This window comes from Sturnira hondurensis, unplaced genomic scaffold (genome assembly GCF_014824575.4).
Source record: "Sturnira hondurensis isolate 20B ecotype Veracruz unplaced genomic scaffold, ASM1482457v3 Scaffold0018337, whole genome shotgun sequence".
In the NCBI taxonomy this organism is placed as follows: domain Eukaryota; kingdom Metazoa; phylum Chordata; class Mammalia; order Chiroptera; family Phyllostomidae; genus Sturnira; species Sturnira hondurensis.
The window spans coordinates 2,453,603-2,472,569 of NW_028090968.1; the positions used below are offsets into that span (position 1 = coordinate 2,453,603).

The 18,967-nt window shown below is 52.5% G+C and overlaps 3 protein-coding genes across 3 annotated transcripts; all 3 read left to right on the plus strand.

Moving 5' to 3' along the window:
- Positions 1–315: 315 nt before the first annotated feature.
- On the plus strand, positions 316–579 carry PRM3 (protamine 3). Its single transcript, XM_037069035.1, has one exon. The coding sequence runs from the start codon at positions 316–318 to the stop codon at positions 577–579; it is 264 nt and encodes an 87-aa protein (XP_036924930.1).
- Positions 580–4,291: 3,712 nt separating this feature from the next.
- Positions 4,292–13,348, plus strand: TNP2 (transition protein 2). The gene is given in 3 exon segments (XM_037069036.1): positions 4,292–4,513; positions 4,516–4,686; positions 13,298–13,348. Coding segments are annotated over 3 exon segments (444 nt in total).
- A 1,995-nt stretch (positions 13,349–15,343) lies between these two features.
- Positions 15,344–17,065, plus strand: SOCS1 (suppressor of cytokine signaling 1). The gene is made up of 2 exons (XM_037069021.1): positions 15,344–15,451; positions 16,002–17,065. Exon 2 carries the CDS (start codon positions 16,052–16,054, stop codon positions 16,682–16,684), a length of 633 nt encoding a protein of 210 aa, XP_036924916.1. The 5' UTR covers positions 15,344–15,451; positions 16,002–16,051; the 3' UTR covers positions 16,685–17,065.
- Positions 17,066–18,967: the final 1,902 nt, after the last annotated feature.

Sequence of the window (18,967 nt, forward strand, 5' to 3'; positions counted from 1 at the left end):
TTCACTCTGAGGAACGAAGCCCAACCAACTGAGTCACACTGGTTAAGGGCTAAGAATGGGACTTTTATCAGGACAAATGAGACCAGGTGGTGAAGGCAACCTGGTACTGGCATTGGCACTGGCCTGGACTCTCTCCTGCTCTGTAGGTGGCAAGAGCTCACTGGGGCAGCTTGTGACTCAGGTGTCTGAGGGTGGGGAACTCCAGGGGCTCCTTTGTGATGTCAGTGCCCTGCCTACAATCCTCATGGCCCCTCCACTCTGTACGCCCCTCCAGTGGCCTTCCCTCCCAGTCTGCAGAGGCAACCAAAGCAAGCAATGGGTTCCCACTGTGCCAAGCTCAGCACAAGCCACAGCCGGGGCCACGAATCCTCCGTGAAGAAGCTCGTGGCCTGCGTGAGCCAAGACAACTTCTCCTTGTCTTCAGAGGGTGAGGAAGAGGAGGAGGGGGAAGAGGAAGAAGAAGAGGAGGTCCCGGTACAGGGCAAGCTGCTGCTAATGGAGCCCGAGAGGCAGGAAGAGGGCGCTGAAGATGACCCTGTGGCCCAGCAGAGCCCCAAGCCCAAGCAGACACTCTCCTGATCCCAGACGATGACCCAGGAAGAGGTGCCTGCTGCTGTTCCTGTGAGAAGAACTTTCAGAAAAAAATCAATAAAGTCTCCAAAGGAATTCTTCTCCTCCTTTCTGGTCTCCCCACCCAGTGTCTGTGGTACCTTGCATGTTTGCGTGTGTGTGTGTGTGTGTGTGCGTTTGAGGAAGTTGAAGAGGAGTCAGTAGCCCCGCTCCTGATGTCCAGCCAGACGTTCTCACAGGTTTACTCTCTGTGGCTTCTCATCTGCCCTCCCCTGTTGGGAAAGGGGCGGTGAAAACGTGGCAGCCTGGGCTGGAAAGTCACCTCAGCCAGTCTCATCTCAGGGTATATGTACGACAGGGGACAGGAGGTAGAGATGAGTCAGGGGAGATTCCTCTCCAAGTCTGAGCAGACACAGGCCGAGAGCACCTGATGGGACAATGTACTTGCTCTTGACAAACCCTCCATTCTGCTGCTCTAGCCACGGGGAGTTTGGTTGAGGAGTACTGGCTTGGCAGGTCAGCATACCTGGGCTCACATTTCCTTCTGCCAGCTGTGTGACCTGAGCCAGTCACCATCTGTCTTGAAGCCTTGGCCTGCCCTCCCCAGCTTAAGGGCGAGAGTAATAGTACCCAGTCAGTCAGTGGGTCAGGAGAACTAACTGAAAGGCTGGGTGGGCCCAGGCCTGGCACAGAGCGAATGTATAAGACGGAATTGTTCCTGGGGTGTGGTGGCTCCGTCTGCCTCACTCACCCTGCTTTTAGGATCAGAGCGTGTGGAGGGGTCTGAGTGCTTCTCAGCTGGTGATGATTCTGCTGCTACCTCACACTCGGGGTGGCCCTCTGTGCCCTTGGAGGATCCTGTGTGCCTTTATCAAGGGGTCTGGCTGGGAGGGCAGAACCCGTGTACTCATTAGAGCAACGGGCAAAGGAAGCCCGGAAAAGCTACCAAACACAGATGCAGAACCCAGGCCCTGAGTTCACATACTCTGTCCATTGTCTATCCTGCTCCTGAAGAAATGACAAATGTGACCTCTACCCTCTGCCCTTGGGAGGCCCACAAGAACCAGCCATTTGGCCGAGAAGAATCCTGATCAGGGATGCTGGGGGTGGGGGGCAGTATTCCCAGGGACTTTCAGCTTCTTTGGGGGTGGGGATTATGTGTCAGGGGTAAGGAGAGGCCTTGGGTTACTCAGCGGGGAGGCCACTGCTGAGACTGGTACACAGCAAAAGGCAAGTGATGTCTGAAGGAGGAGGCCCCTGCTGTCCTTGCTTCCTACCCATACCCCTGAGCCAGTAACTTGGTCACCTAGCTTTGTGCTTTTGTCCAATTCCCAGAGATCTACCTGCCCATTCAGTCACCCGGCGAACATTTGTCGGCCTCTTCTGTTTGTGCCAGTTGCTACCGGCTCTAAGATGAACAAAACACAGTCTCTGTTCCACTACACACACAAGCATGTGGAAGTGGGGGGTTAGAGTGGAGGTGTGGGGGGAAGATGGGGGGCCCAGAGTTTTCACAGCTTGGCCTCCAACCAGCCCAACTGAGCCCGCACAAGGCAAGGCCATCGGAACAGAGCCACACGTGCCCTCTGTAACCCGTCTGGACCCCTCAGCAACCTCAGGGCAGGACAAGGGGGAGCAAGACCTGGGTTTGGATCCTGGCTCTGCCGCTGACTGGCTGTGAGACTCTGGGCTAGCTCCCCAAGCTCTCTGAGTCTGCTGATTCTTTGTGAAATGTAATAATCATACTGCCTTACAGGGTTCACTAGTTTCTCGGGACTGCTGCAACAAATTATCACAAAGTTGGCAGCTTAAAATAACAGAAATTTCGCCCAGATCAGCGCGGCTCAGTTGAGTGTCTTCCTGCAAAGTGAAAGGCGGCCAGTTCAACTCTCGGTCAGGGCACATGCCTGGGTTGTGGGTTCAGTCCCCTGTCATGGCGTGTGCAAGAGGCAACTGATCAATGCTTCTCTCACACATCAATGTTCTCTCCTTCTCTTTCTCCCTTCCTTCCCTTCTCTCTAAAAATAAAGAAATAAAATCTTTTTAAAAAATAACAAAAATGGATCCTCTCACATTCTGGAGGCCAGACATCTGAAATCAAGAAGTCAGCTGGGCCATCCTCTCCCTGAAGGTCCTAGGAGAGAACGCTTCCTTGCCTTGTACAGCTCACGGTGGCTCCTTCCTTGCTTCTGCCTGCACATGGTTTATTCTCCCTGTGTGTCTTCTCTTCTGCCTCTTATAAAGATATTGTGATTGGATTTGGGGTTCATCTGGGTGACCAAGACACTCTCCTTCATTTAATCACATCTACAAAGATGCTTTTTTCCAAGAAGGGTCATGTTGACAGATTCTGGGCTTTGGACCTGGATATATCTTTGGGGGCCACCATTCAGCCTCCACCACAAAGGGCCAGTGTGAGACTCAAGGACTAAACTGCCTAGAAGAAAGGGAGTTGCCCGGAGCCCAGCTATATAGGAAGTGCTCAGCAAATGAGGGTGGTTTTCCTTGTGAGTGAAATGACATGCTTGTTAAGAAATAATAAACTGTAATGAAAGTAGATGATAGCAAAGCCTCATAACAAGAGGCAAAGTGTGCATGAGTGACAGAGAAGGAGAAGTAGACATGGGTGGGGGGCCTGCCAGGGAGGGGGGATGGACACTGAGGGGGTTTCATGGGGGAGAGGGGAAAGCGGCAGGCTAGCGTGGTCAAGGGCGTTGGCCAAGGTGTAGGCAGGGTTGGGCTCCTATTGCTCACAGCACTTCCTAGGCAAACACAGGTTTGGGCTTTCTTCCACAGGTGCTGGGAGATCTGGGTCTGGGCTGGTGTGATTCCAACTATACATGGGGCTTCATTAGCAGGAAGCAGGGGTAGAGTCAGGAGGCAGGGATATGAAGGAGCAAGAGAGTTTCCAAGGGCCTCCTGTGCCTTGATAGGCGCCTCAGGTTCACAGGAATACCAGGAAGGAAGGAATGACATCCCTTTGTCAGATAAGGAAGCCAAGCCTTAAAAACAAAACGATAAACCCAAGATAGGACATCAGCACACACTAGGATTGAACCTGGCTCTAAATCTTGCTGGGAAAGGGGCTTTCTAGGCGGGCCCCAGGACCACCCGTCAGCCTATTCCATCCATTATTCTTATCATTCGCCTGATAAGCCATCCAATCCACTCAACAGTATCAACCACCCACTATCACTGGGGTCAGGACTGTGCCCTTGGCCTCTACACTTCCTGGGTGGAATAAGAAAGAGCTGGAATGCTTAGTCAATGTTTATTGAGTTCTTACTGTGGGCTGGCCCCGAGCCAACTGCGGGACACAGGGTCTCTCGTTTAATTTGTCTGGCATCTCTATGAGGTAGGTATCCTTATTGTCCCCACTCTATAAAGATAGGGGAACTGGGGCTTAGAGAGGTGAATGCCCAGCTGAGTGACTCATAAAGAAAGGAAAAAGCAGATCTGTGACGTGTACACAGTTCAGTGTGACCCAAGGGTCCCTACCCTTAACCAGCAGATGGGGTTACCCCAGAGGGCTCCTGAAAGCTGCCCCACCCTGGGGGTTAGAGTATGTAATAGAGGGCTTTGTCCCACTGAGCCACATCCGTTACACCCTTGTCAAAATTGGGCCCGACTATAAAACGAGAGGATGCCAGGGACTCTGTAAAGCTTGGTGTGCTGGAAGAAGAGGAGGAAGCAGCCTCTGCCCCTCCAATTGTGGCCCCCCATGGACACCGAGACATAGAACCTTCCCATCATCCACACCCAGCCCTATAGCAACTCTTGGCCCCAAAGCCACACCTGCAACCAGGGCAGCTGCAGCCACCACTGCCAGAACTGCAGCTAGAGCTGCAGCCGGAGCAAGAGCTCCAGCCACCAGAGCCCACCTGGCCACCAGAGCCAGAGTCCAAGCCCCAGCCCACCACCAAGATGGCACAATGTGTGACGGAATGCACACATGTGCATTCCTACCACTGCTGCACACAACCCACCACCCATTTCTGCAGCTGCACCAAGAAGAGAAAAAACTTGGAAGGAAAAGTGAACAAGAGGAAGGTGGTCAAGAGGAGCCAGTAGGTGTACAAAACTAAGAGGTGAAGCTCAGGCAACAGAACTCCCCAGGTGAGGGGGAGCTGCCCAGCCAGACTCTGGGGGCAGTGAGGTGAAGGCTGCAGCCTGCTAGCTACAGCCCAGAGGAACCACGGGCAACGATACAGAAGGAGAGTAAAAACTATGGAAATTTTACACGTGATGCATTTTGCTGGGCTAGTTCTTCAAATAAGTTGGATGGGTTGATTGGAAAGGTGGACAGGTGCCAGGTTAGCTGGGTGGAAGGATGAAGGGGTGGACAGGAGGCCAGGTGGATAAATAATTCATTAGAAGGGTGGCTAGGTAAAGAGATACGGTAGAAGGGTTGGGTTAATCATTGCTTAATTGGGTTGATAGATGGGTGGATGGATGGGCTGAAGAAAGCATCAGTTGGATGAGTGGAGTCTGGATGTGGTTGGTGAATGGACAGTGAATTGGTTAAATAATTGACCAGGTAGGTGGATGACCAGATCGTTGTAGACCAAAAAATGGGTAGGTGAACGGACAGATGGTTAACTGGTGGATGAACTGAATGGACCAATGGATGGAAGAACAAACGTTTGGACTGAAAGTAGACGGGTAGCCTGGATACAGCTGAAAGAATGAAATGAATGTTGGATAAAAAGACTGGGATGACCCATGGATGGGCCATGAGTCATCCCAGTCTTTTTATCTTTTCACCCAGTCTTTTCATGTGGTTGGCATGGATGGATTCATAGATCAAAAGGAACTTGGTGAACATCTATGCTCTATCCATGTCCATATTTGATTACAAATGAGCCAGTACAAGACCCAAAGAAGGGAGCTAGTGACTTCATGAAGTACCACTATTAAAGGTCCCTTTCCTATTCCTTTCACTTAGGGCAGAAACACAACTGAGATCGCACTCCACGGCTTGCTCCTGTGCCTGCTCCACCCCAATGAGAAACACCGTCCCACATGGAATGCTGGAAGAAAATCAAATTTTTTGCAGGAAGATGTTGTAAGTGATGTCTACGTGACAATGATTAAAGCTGTACACTGGATGGCTTTCCTTGAGTCGCATTTTAAATTCACTAAAGGTGTCCTGTTTGGAGAGCACAGAGCAGAAAAGCTGGGACGTGCACCTTGTGACGAGAGCTCGTGAAAGCATAAGGAGCCCTGCCAGCATGGGGGAAGAAATGAATGGAGGGTGGAGACACCAAGAGGTTTTCCAAGTAGAGGGCAACACTCTGCTTGTGCAGAGCCCTCCTTTGCCCTACATGCTCACACATTTGTGTATGTAAGTGTGTACACACAGGATCCCACGGGCCCACACACTGTTGATGTGATCCAAACACAGTAGTCAGCCCAGAGGTATGGCAGGAGACAGGTGGGAAGAGTGAGGACGCAAGGTAACATGGTGCAGAGCTACTCTGACGGGGTTCCAGACCAAGGAAGCCGCATGTGAAAGAGCCCCAAGAGGGGAAACAACTTGGGGTGTCCCAATGACTGGAGTCACTGGCACAGGGTAGACAGGTGGCAGGAAAGGAGGTGCGAGTGCCAGGAGGGGCCAGGCTATGCAGGGGTGTGCAGGCTGTGGAGAGCTTGGACCTTATATTTGGTGTAAGTGACAAGGTCTAATGTGCATTTAAAGATTGTGCTGGCTGCTGTGTAGAGGCTGAATTGAAGGAGGAGCAAGTTCCTCCTTCAGCAAACATTTACTGGGCGCCTGCTTATAAAGGCACTGGACTAAGAGTTAGAGGGGTAGAGAGAGGTGAAGAGAGCCCTACAGGTGCATAGGTTCCAAATGAATAAGGAGATAAGATGCTGTGTCATTAAATGATTAGACCAATTATCAAGAGAAAACTTGGGTCTTCTCATCCATAAAGTGGGTCTCTTGTTGGAAGGCTGTCTGGTTCAATGAGACCAGGTGTGTGAAGTTGTACCTAGACCCAGCACATAGTAGGTGCTCAATGACACTTTGGTATTATTAACTGGGCATATAAAGCACTAGACAATTTTTTAAAACGTTAGTTGCCAGATAAAAGGATTAAGGAATGGTCAAGGTCCCATGTAAATTCCTTTTGGACCTTCAAACCCACAGACCTTGGTTTTAGGGTCAGACTCTGGTTTACACTGGCTCCCACCCTCCTAGCCGGGGGACCTCGGACTAGTCACATTCGCTCTGAGACTGATCTCATCTGTCTAGCAGGATAGTAACCCCAGCCTCAGGGAGATCAGCAGCCAAAGGCACCTGGCCGGGGACTGGCACACGGTTGCTTACTCCCTTTTGTGTTTCATTGGGCATTTGGGTTGAAGGAACGAGACGGAGCACATGTGGCAGAGGATGGGACAAAGGTGGACACGATGGGGGTGCCTGCAGTGCAGGGAGAGGGACAAACAGTGGGGCTTATTGTGGTGATCATTTCGTAACAGATACACCTATCATGTCTTAAAACAATTCACTGTATTCCTTCCATTACCATTTAGTTACATTTGCCATTTCATTGTGACTAATATAATACGTCGATTACAGCTCAATAAAAAAAGGAAGTCCGAGTTCTACAGAATGAGCGGTGGCACGCTGCGGAAGGTCCTCTTCCAGAGCTCGACTGTGTGGCCTTAGCAAGTCATTTCCTCTGGGCCCCGGTCACCTCCTCTGTAAAATGGGGGGCTAAAGAGCCTCCCTTGAGGAGTCACGGGGAGTTTGCTGAGATGATAACCATACGAGCATCTGGCAGAGGGCCTGGGACAGTCGGCACTTACAGCAGGGAATGTTCCAGGTTGACACCACCCACCTCCCTAGAGTGTGGGGAAGGGCCCAATCAGGCTGAGGAAGTGACCATTTATTGAGCACCTACTAGGTGCCAGACCCTTGGACATAATATACTTCCACTGAATCCACACACCCTCAGCAGAGGGCATTACTATTCCCACTTTACAGATAAAGAAGCTGAGACTCAGAGAAGTGCATTGATTTGATCAAGGTCTCCTGGAGGGCAGGTCTAGGATTGGAGATTCATCCTTTGCCCCAAACCTCCCGCTTCCTATCTAAAAATGTAAAACCACACAATCCCACGACAGTCATTGAAGCCACAGTGCAAAAGAGTTTGGAAAGCACTTCTAGGGAGCACGTTTAAGGGAGAAGGTAGAGAGAGCAGGCCTGAGCATAAGGGAGGTCAGGGACTCTGAGCCCCGCTCACCAGAGGACTTCCCTATTTTCTGCACAGGGCCTTTTATAATATGACCACTGAAGGTGAGGAGACACGATCTCTACAACAGAGGAAGTGAACTGGGAAGCAGACAGACTAGGTCACATACATGGTTTATAGACCCACATTTCCCTGAAACTAACATGCAGGGGGGGGAAAGGAGACACACACAGATACCCAGTCACATATCAAAGAAGTTGCCACTCAAACCCACTCAGATCCAGTGACCTAGGTTTGCATGAAGACTCCCCAATACACACACACCCTCCCATACACGCAGGCAGGCTCTCGCCCGCCTCCCCTCTCACACTGAAACACTCAAGCAAGCACTCACAGGCACACATCCACCCTCCCACAGTCAGACACATGACAAGAGGGAAAACATCAAACCACAGATTCATTCTTTCACTTGTTTGGTTTGGGGTGGGGCAGCAGTAGTTTGAGGGCAGGCCTGCTGGAAACCCAAATTCAGGAAACAGAAACAGACACCCAATGCAGCCACTGAGAGGCTATGCAGATCCTCAAGGCACCCTATCTTGCTTTCTGGTTAATTTCGGTGGGTACCGGAGTTAAGGTGAGGTCTGGGTAACAGACACAGCCCCGTCTGTGGTAGGACTGTGTTCAGCTGCCTGGGGCACTGTCACTCCTGGAGGCCCTAGATGTCACTAGGAGACCCAGCAGTCCTGGGGGAGGAGGGAGCAGTCAAGGAACAGGGTGCAGTGCCTGGGATGAGATGCCCATTTGAGAAACGATTCAGGATGAAAACGCACATCAGACTCTTCAGCTGCACAGACCAAGTCAACTCCAACCTCCCCCATTCCCTCTCTGGGTGATACCAGGCCAGTCTCCTAACCTCTCTGAGCCTCTCTGTACCTCATGCTTTGTGAAGAGGTCCAAGGGACCATGCCGTTCCTGACTGCTGCATCCCAAGTACATGCGCACGTTAGACGCTCAGTGAGTATTTGTTGAATAATGAAAAAGCAGGCATTAAAGCAATGGTGAGATGACACTTGGGTACCTGTTGAATGGGCCAAAATGGAAACGGTTTGATAAAAACCAGTACTGGCAAAGGCATGGGGAAGCACATACGGCCAAGTGCCACTACTGAGAGGGCAAACACGCACAGCAGGTCGGCGAGCCACTGACTGTGTCCATGAAAGTGTTTCTCCCACCTGTGCTGAGATGCTCTACAAGGAGGCTCGGGGCCACGTTGTTTGCAAGAGCAGAAAACTGGAAACAATGTATGCGCCCATCCACTGGGTAGAGCTAAATAAACACAGAGGCGGAGGCGGCAGTTTTAGAAACATCATGTAGCTTTTTAAAGGAATGAGGTGGATCTATATGTGATCTATCCAGGTTGCCAGGATATGTTGTTGGGTGAATAGGGCAATATAGAGAAAGATCCAACATTTATAAAGGAAAAAATTCTACACAAAGCAGCACTGTGTTCTTATGGGAGAAAATGCAGTATGTGAATGCATACAATAAGATCTGGAAGGACACAGGTCTGGGGAGGGAAAATGCTTTAGTTATTTTATACAAGGAAATAATAAAGTAAATTAAGGGACAGAAAAGAAATGTGCAGCAGTGAAGCATCTAGTGGGACAGCAATTGCTCAGGGAAGCTTTGTCCGCCCTGAAGAGATAACACAAGAATGTTGAGCATAAACTCTGTTACTGCAAAAGGCTATCTTCACTCAAGCCAACGGTGTCGACCCTTTCTGGGCTTGATGGTCTGGGCAAGGTGACTCAGAAGGCTTTCCTCAAAGGGACTCCCTGCCCTCAGGCAGGGAGAGGCTCAGTCTAGCCCATTGCCTTCCGGCAGCCAAGCCTCTGACTGTAAACCATTACGCTGTCCCCGAGTGCCTCTCCAGCTTAGGCTCATCTCCTGCCTTCTGCCACTCAGGTCCTCGGTTTTGTTCTCCAGACCCCTGTCCGTACTGTGCTCTGCCAGGGTGGCCTCCCTTCTTTTCCTTAGGCTAAGTTTCACTTGTTCTTTAAAATTCTGGTCAAGGGTCACTTCCTTCCAGAGACTGCTCGGGGCCCTGCTGGCTTGGCCAGGTGCCTACTCTCGCACCAGCAGACACTGAGCTTTGCCATATCATGGGCCATGGTTAAATCCGCTGCTGGTCAGTGTGCCCCGAAATGAGATGGCTCCTCACAGAGAGAACCAGGCCAAATTCAACCTCTTGGCATGGCTCCCGCCCCCACCAACAGCTTTCTCACAGTGAGGGGTCAATGAGCTGAGGAGTCTTCCCGCCCCCTACTCTCTACAGGCCGGCCTGCAGTGTGTCAGTCCTTTTGTCTAATCTCAGAGATTCTGCAAATTCTTTCCCACCCCCACCCGTGTCAACTGCCAAGGTTATCTGCTACTGCTTCTTGTTGTCAGCTGCTGAGACCTAATTTGCCACTTCAGAAACCGGGTAGGGTGGGAACCAAAGCGGCTTATTAGGAAAGTACATAAACGTAGTTGTGAATAGATTCAGGCAAGGTCCCGAGGATTTGCTGATGAAAAGGCAAATGCTAAATGCTGTCTGAGGGAGTTCTTAGAGCCACTGGATTAAGTGGATTTGCCCGGAGCCACAGTGCTCAGAGGGGTGGGGTGGGGGAGCCTGTGACTGGAACTAGGTCTGTCCAGATCCCACAACCAGTGCTCTCAGAAATCCTCCTTCTGGCCCCTCCTAGTTTGCAATTATGAACACAATAATAGTGGCTACTTTCTGAAAGCTCGTTAGTACCAGCTACTTCTCATCTCTGACCAATCTCTCTTTTCCTCACCTGTCACACAGGGATAAATGGGCCTGCTGGAAGGTTCTCCTCATGTCTACCCAGGACTTCAGAGGAGCCAGCCTGTCATCACGCTGGAGTCCAGCCATTGGCTCGTGTCATCACTCCCTGGCCTTTCAGTCTCCTCTGTCCAAGAGGAGAAGCTTCTTGGATGCAAGCGTCCCCAGCTAGCTGCAAAGCGCCCCGTCCACACTAGCACACAATCTTTCCTGCTGTTGGGAGGGGCTAGGACTACAGTCTACCATACACAGTGAAGTGGGGCTCCCCCAAAACACCTTCACCAAATTCCACCAGCTCCCTAAATGGTGCTTTTCTCATCTGGTAAGTGGCGACTCCTAATTTGGAGAAGCACGAGAAAAAGAAAATAAGACAAAATACAAAAAAATTGTCACCAGCAAATGGTGATCCCTTTCCCAAGGTCTCCAGGGGCATAATGGCCGACCCCAGAGCGCAGACCTCCGACAGCATGAAGGTGCTTCCTTAGAGGAGTCCTGACACCCACTCCAGGGGTTAGGGTGCTGACATCCTGGGTGGGGGAAGTGGGCTCAGGGTCCACCCCCAGCAAGGCCCTGCCCCATCAGCTGGCCGAGCCCCAGGCCTCACCCCTGCACTCACCCCTTGCTCTCTACACCCGTCTCCTTTCTTATTCTTCAGCAGGCCACTCGACTCCCACCTCAGGGCCTCAGCACTGGCTCTTCTACCTGCAGTCCTTGTCACATGCGTTTAGAAAGACCTCAACTCTCATGTCACCATTTCTGAGAGGCTTCCCTGACTACGTTACCTCACTCCTCCCCCGCCCCATAAACATCTCGTGACTCCCTTTCTCCATATTTATTTCCCACATGGCACTTCCCACAATCTGAAAAGACCCTGCAAATTGACTGTCTGTCTCCCCGGGGTCTGCTGTAAGACCCTTAAGTCCTCAGTGCCTAGCAGACAGTAGACACTCAATAAATACCTGCTGAATAAATACTGAAGTGAAACAGATATGTTATTACCCCTATATTGCAGATAAGGACACTGAAGCACAGAGAAAGCCTGCTCTGGGTCACATGCTTATTAAGTGACAGATTTAAGCCCAGGCTGGCTGAGAGCAGAATCCATGCTCTCCACCCCGCCGTTTGGGACTCCCCAGAGGCACAGACTCCCATGGGAACTCTGGCTGCCCCCAGAGTTGGAAGAGGGGTGCTGAGGAGAACTGGGTGAGAGCGGTTTCAGGATGACACATCCTGACCAGGTGCTGCTTTTCCCAGCAGGACTTTGCCAAAGTTGGGGGGTGGGGAAACCCTACAGAACTGAGTTCCGCAGGCTGGGCCCCCTACTTCTAGTTTGCCAGGGCCTGCAAAGTTAGGGACAAAAACCACATCACATGTCTGGCTGTGGTCGGCTGAGCAAGCTGCAGACACAGGGCTGACCCTGTGACAAGAAGTCACTTACACTGAGCACATTTTCTGTGCCTGGCACTTCGCTTCAGGCTTTGCACGCATTGCTGCTCTATGAGGTATGATGCTTCCAGAACACTTTTTTTTTTCCCCAGAACTCATTTTGCAGATGGGTCAAATGAGGCCCAAAGAGGAGAGCTGCTTGCTTGAGATCACACATCTCAGGGAAGCAGCAGGTCTGGAGTCCATGGGCAGCCCCGTCTTGCTGTGGACTCAGAGCTCCTCAGGGCTGCCATGCTGCCTACTTCATGTGAGCCTAGCACTAGTCCTCCAGGAGAACAGCCAGGAGGCAGCTGCTTGGCAATCAGCATGTTTCTTTTTCCCTTTTGGCATCTAGATTTGGTTTCATTTTGACCTCAGGGCTTCAGAAAATGAAAATAAAGCTATAGTAACCGTCAATGTTGGCACTGAGGAGAACCCACGTGGGTTAAGCAACTGGGTCCTGACTCACCAGGCTTTCACAACCAGGATCTGGCCAGGTTGGAGGACGGGGCTAGTCCCATTGTGCAGGCAAGGAAACTGAGACTCAGTAGGGCACAAAGCCACAAAGGGCGAGACGGAGGCTTGGATGCCAAGACCCGGTGCTCACCAAGCTCGTAAATAAGAGGGAAGCTGGCACACCTGCACCCACTCTTTCCCAGGCTGGCTCGGGATCCAAATGAATCTCTGATTTATTTCCATGGCATCTACTATTTTTCCAGAAGACAGACCAGGGTTTGAGAACACTGGGTCAGGGGGAGGGAGTTTACAATGCAGTGGGCAAGGACAAAAGCTCTGGGGTCTAATACCCTGTGTATTAATCTCAGCTCTGCCCCTTCTAAGCTGTATACCCCTGGGCAAGTGACTCCCCTCAGCCTCAGTTTCTCTATCTGTAAAATGGGCAGGTTGGAATGCCAATCCAATGGTCTAAGGAATATAAAGCATTTGTCACACAGTCAGCTTAGGCCAATACATCACAGATAGCAGTAAATAAAATGAAGGAAGGGACTCCACAGGGATGAATGGGAGGATATCAGCAAGATGGGAGGAGCGAGAGGAGGCCCTAGTCCCGATGGAAAAGGGGTGGCTCTCCCGAGTAGCCAAAGAGACTCTCCATGGGGGCTGAGGGCATCTGAGCCATCAGCTATTTATAGATCTCCCTCTGCCCAAAGGCCTGCCAAGGAGACACGTTGGCAGGAAGACAAGTCATGCAGGAGCCAGACCAGCCTGGCCGCTTTCTCTGGGCCTGGACTACCTGCCCCAGCTCGAGCGAGAAGAAAAGGAGGTGCTGCCCCTCTCCATGGCCAACATCTAGGAGCCTGGCTTCCCCGGTGAAACTCTCCTCCTACTCTGCCTGTGCCTCTTCTAATCTGTGCTTCCTGGACTAGGACTTCTAAGATGGGCATAAGGAATAAGGCCATGTGTCTGTGGGCTCCAATGTGCTGCCATACCCACAGGCACCCTTGGGTGAACAACAGCAACAACAGACACCTAACAAACGCTCATTATAAGCCGGGGACTATTCTAAGCACTTGACCAACCTATGATCACTCATTTAATCCCCACCGCTACGAGGGAGGTACTATTATTATACTTCACAGGTGATGAAACCAAGGCAGAGGGGTTAATTACATGCTCAAGGGCACAAGGCTAGAAAGTCGAAGAGGTAGAATTAGAACCCAGGATGGACCCATGGGTAGTTTGGACCCATGGTCCAGCTCTGGAATGACCATGGCACCTGACCACTGGCATGTGCATGGCTCTGTATCTTTGTCACCCTCTACACACAAGTACATGCACATACAACCCAGGACCACCACATCAATGGCCAGCACTAACTGCTGTCACACACAACTCAGGGAGCCAATGGAGTCCTAAGCAAGATTGATTCTGGACCACCTCCTGTGTTCAAGGGGAAACAGGAGGGGGGGAAACATGAGGCAAGGAGGAAGGCAGGAAAACCAGGCATCAGGGCTTCAAGGAGAGGAGCTGGCTAAGCTGCTTGAGAGCTGCCTGTAGAGGGCAGTGTGTACCAGCGTGAGGCCAACCACCATGCCCTCAGCCAGTCCAGTGTTCCGCTGTAACCCCCTCCAGACTCTGAGACTAGCCACCCACCAGCCTCAACCCTCGTTCGCTCTTCCTTTCCTTCAAAACTACATGTTCCAGTCAGGTACCTACTCCATGCCTTTCTACCACAGACAGGAACACTGGATCACACATAAATGTACAAAGTATAGCCCACACCACCATCCCCACCTCCCCCCAAGCCCAAGGTGTGAGTGCCAGGTGAAAGAAGATGCTTAACTGAGAGTGGAAGGGGAATCTACAAGGAAGTTGGGGAAGAGGAGGGCTGCCCAGGACAAAACAGTAGGTTTTAAGAGTCATCACATGAACCATCTTTTCACTGGGCTCCAAAGTGCACTTTGAGGTGCACAGCTGCTCTCTCACCAAAATAAAAGGAGGCCGGTGAGCCTCCTCCAGAGCTTCCCAAGCTGCGGGGCACTGCAAATCTGAGCCCCTCCCCGAGCCTCAGTTTCTCCGCCAGAGGAGGACAAGCCAAGTTCTCCTGGGACCTTGCCGGCCCCGCCCGGTTTCTGAGGAACTCGAAGCGCAGTGGAGGTGCCCCTCCTGCGCTATCAAAGGGTTCCTCCGAAGCCTTGTGGTTAGGCCACGACTTCCTGGGAAGCCCAAGCCAAGACCAGGGACAGCGGCAGGCCCGGGGAGTGTGGGGGTGGCCCCCCCCCGGGCCCCCCGCCCAGGCTCATGGACTACTGGGTAAGTAAGGGCAACAGCCGTAGTCCCGAGGGATCAGAGGCTGGGATCTTCAGGCTGGACCCCAGGTCGGGCGGAGGGGTCTGGCTCGAGCAGAGGAGAAGGCAAAGATCTGCCGAGCTGGGTGCTGAGACACCTGGCGGGGAGAGGCGTGTCAGGGCTAGCCTAGAGCATCCCAAAGGGCTAGGCTGCAGAAATCTGCGACCAAAGGCAGGGGGTGCGAAACAGGGGCACCAAGTCCAAAGGGGGCATCCGAGAAGTGGCTAGGGGGTTCAGGGGCGGGGCCAGAGACCTTGATGGAGGGTTCCTAGGGCAGGTGCGATGTTAAGCCAGGGCAGGGGGCCTCCCACGGGAGAGTCTCCAGTGTATGCAAAAGGTCGAGCTGGTGTGGCTTCCAACGCTGAAAAAGAAACCGAAAGTGGCGCGGAAGAAGAGAGCCTGCAGGGGGTGGAGCCTCTAAGGGGAGGGGCCTCCTGTAGATGGGCCCCGCCCCCAAGCCGATATAAAAGGCTGGTGCAGGGGCGGGCTCCGAGCAGAGTGAGCTGCGGCCGTGGCAGCTGCACGGCTCCCGGTCCTGGAGCATGCGTGAGAGCCGCCCCGGATCCCCCTGCCGCCCCTCCCGCGGCGCCCCTCGCCCTGCTGCCAGGTGAGCTGGGCACTGGGCAAGGAAGCGGGAGGGAGAGGGGGGTAAACTAAAAGGAAAGGACAGCCGAGTGCCAGACTAGCCTCAGGGCCACCAGACCCCTGGCCCCCGCCAGCTCCACCCTGGCAGCCCCCCGCGCGTGGAGTTTCCGCAGCGCAGCTTTTCTCCTGCCTTTGCCCAGATCGCTAGGAAGAGGTGCCAGTCCCCCGTCTGGCCAGCAGGCGGCGAGCCGAGGGCCAACCCCATAGCCCAGGCAGGCTTGTCCCTGGCAGCTCTCTCCACGCCCCCCTCCGCTTAGCCAAACTCTGAGGCGGCTTGAGGTTGGACCCTTCCCCCACCAAGTCCCAACCGCCTGGAAGTGCTCTGCATACTGGGAAGTGTATTTCCTAGCCTACTAAGGCTCTAAGGGGCCGCACGTAATTGGTCCTATGCCCTTGGCCCTTTAGTGCCGGCGGCTCAGCCTTAAACTCCACACACTCCCAGCTGCCTCGCAGCCCCTCACCTGTACAGCCTACCCAAACTCTCCACTCACTGCCTCTGTCTCCCCTATCAGCGCACCCCCGGACGCTATGGCCCACCCCTCCTGCTGGCCCCTCGTGTAGGATGGTAGCACACAACCAGGTGGCAGCCGACAATGCAATCTCCACGGCAGCAGAGCCCCGACGGCGGCCAGAGCCTTCCTCTTCCTCCTCCTCGCCTGTGGCCCCTGTGCGCCCGCGGCCCTGCCCGTCAGTCCCAGCTCCGGCCCCAGGCGATACACACTTCCGAACGTTCCGCTCGCATGCCGAGTACCGGCGCATCACCCGCACCAGTGCACTCCTCGACGCCTGCGGCTTCTATTGGGGACCCCTGAGTGTGCACGGGGCGCATGAGCGGCTTCGCGCAGAGCCCGTGGGCACCTTCTTGGTACGCGACAGCCGCCAGCGGAACTGCTTCTTCGCCCTCAGCGTGAAGATGGCCTCTGGCCCCACAAGCATACGCGTACATTTCCAGGCTGGCCGCTTCCATCTGGACGGCAGCCGCGAGAGCTTCGATTGCCTCTTTGAGCTGCTCGAGCACTACGTGGCGGCGCCGCGCCGCATGTTGGGGGCCCCTCTTCGCCAGCGCCGCGTCCGGCCGCTGCAGGAGCTGTGTCGCCAGCGCATCGTGGCCACTGTGGGCCGCGAGAACCTGGCCCGCATCCCCCTCAACCCTGTCCTCCTCGACTACTTGAGCTCCTTCCCCTTCCAGATCTGACCGGCCGCGCAGGCAGCATTAACTGGGGCTCCTTGTTATTATTTTTAATTAATTATTATTTCCCTGGAACCACGTGGGTGCCATCCCCGCCTGGGTTGAAGGGAGCTGGGGTGAGGGGGGCTAGGCCCCTCCCCCTCTTTGGCTGGAGACTAGGCCGCTGACCCCTCCCCGACTCTTGGGGGCGTGCCCCCTCCTGGTGCTCCCTCTGGGTCCCCCTGGTTGTAGTAGCAGCTTAACTGTATCTGGGGCCAGGACCTGAACTTGTACCTCCTACCTCTTCATGTTTACATATACCCAGTATCTTTGCACAAACCAGGGGTTGGGGAGGGTCTCTGGCTTTATTTTTCTGCTGTGCAGAATCCTATTTTATATTTTTTACAACGAGTTTAGGTAATAAACTTTATTATGAAAAAAAGGTTTTTTTTAAGAAAAAAGGTTTCTAGAGCATGTGCTTTGGTCCAAGGTTTTCCTTGGTTTTGAATGGGTCTTGGGGAAAGGGATCCTAAGGCTGGCGGTTTGGCTGGAAGCGGTGTGTGGTCCATGTCCTGTGGCTAAGAACCCTGCTTGGTTCCTCCCACAGTCTAGGTACTGTTGGTCTAGTTTTGGTATTGTGTGTCTGGGTAAAAATGGCAACTCATGGTTGAGCACTTAATGTGTACCAGGCCTTATTTGGATTTTAACCTGCTTTTATTTACTTAATTCTATTGAGACAATTCTATGAAGTAAGGCTCTTAACCCATTGTACAGAAAACAAGTATAGGGGTAGATTTGCCTCTGATCATTCCTGTGTCAAAGAAGACACTTGGGCCCTTTTTGGCTGTCCACACAGAATCTGTTTGAACTGGATGACAGAGAGAAATTTCCATTCTGTGACCACAATAACTTCCAGGAAGGGAGGGGGAGTGGAGGCTTGATGGGGTTTTAGAAGGAGGTGTGGCCCATTCTGAACTCAGCATCAAGGGTTCTCAACAAATATGTAATAATCTCAGCATCTTGGGTGGGATGGAGGATACAGGGTTGGGCCTGACGTCCCTCTTCCCGTCCAGTTCTGTCTTGTGTACTTTTTGGTGAACACACAACCTGGAGTCACAAAGAAGCTTTGTGGTCTGTGGTGACGGGAGGGCCCTGCTGGTGGCTTTGGGCAATTCCCTTTGCCTCTTGGGGCCTCAGCATGGAACTCAAAAATGGGCTTGCCAGAGCAGGTGGAACCCTCCGCAGCAGGTGTCCAGGCATTGCAGAGAAAGTGGTATTTCAGGAGCCAGGGGAGGGAATGGCTGCTCCAGGCTGCCCGTGGGGCTGCCCTGCATCACTAGAAAGTCCCCACGACATGGGTTTTATGGCTACTCCTCTGTCTGTGACCAGCCTGGCAGATAAGCCGCGCTGGCAGCTCTGCTGTGCTGCCGTACCCACTGAATTGAGTCATTCTCAGGTTGAGGGTTAAGCAGACGTTTGCACTTCACTTTTAGAAGTTAGCACAGTCCTCTGCAGACTTGGACCTGCTTATATTGGAGTGTCCTAATATTGAATAATACCTTTCAGACTTGAAAGGGTGGCAGAAGGTTAACTTGAGACCTGGAGCTGCCCATACTTGTCTTGGATATTAAGTAGTTTCCAGGCTTCAAAGTTAAGGATGGCCAGGAGAGATAGAGGATCTCAGAGAGCTTTGGAAATTTCATCTTTTAATAAGGTGGGATGGGAGGGAATGAGGTGATGTCTTATCTCTGCCTCCAAGGAATCACTGCTTTTCCTTTTAACCACCTTCCTGCCCTTTGTTCTCTTCTGTGTGGATAAAAGTTCTGTCCTTGTTCTGACTTCCCCTGTCTCCTACTTAGTCTGAACAGTTCCTGAAGAAACGGAAATCCAAGAAGGCAGTGCTTGGGCATACCAGAGACACTTAGTGGGTACTTACTGTGTGCAAGGCCCTGTGCTGTCTGACCAACTAGCCTGTAAGTTAGAAACCTCCCATTTTACAGGTGGGAAAGCTGAGGCTTAGAGAGGCAAAGTAGGGCACACAGCAAGTGGTGGAGCCAGGTGTTCAAACTTAGATTGAACTGCCTCAGAGGCTGGGTACCACTAGGTAACAGCCTCCCATGAGGACCTAACGGTCGCAATAATAATAACAGCAGCAGCTGCTAACATTTACATATAACATTACTGTGCAGGCACTATTCCAAGCCCCCAGTTACCTATATTAAAACATTCACCCTTCACCCTAGCCTTATGACTTACTATTAACATCCATTTTACAGATGAGGAAACAGGTGTTTGTCTAAGCAGGATGCA

Bases quoted from the DNA above. Each gene is read 5' to 3' on its own strand.
- PRM3 (XM_037069035.1), top strand. From the start codon at position 316: ATGGGTTCCCACTGTGCCAAGCTCAGCACAAGCCACAGCCGGGGCCAC.
- SOCS1 (XM_037069021.1), top strand. From the start codon at position 16,052: ATGGTAGCACACAACCAGGTGGCAGCCGACAATGCAATCTCCACGGCA.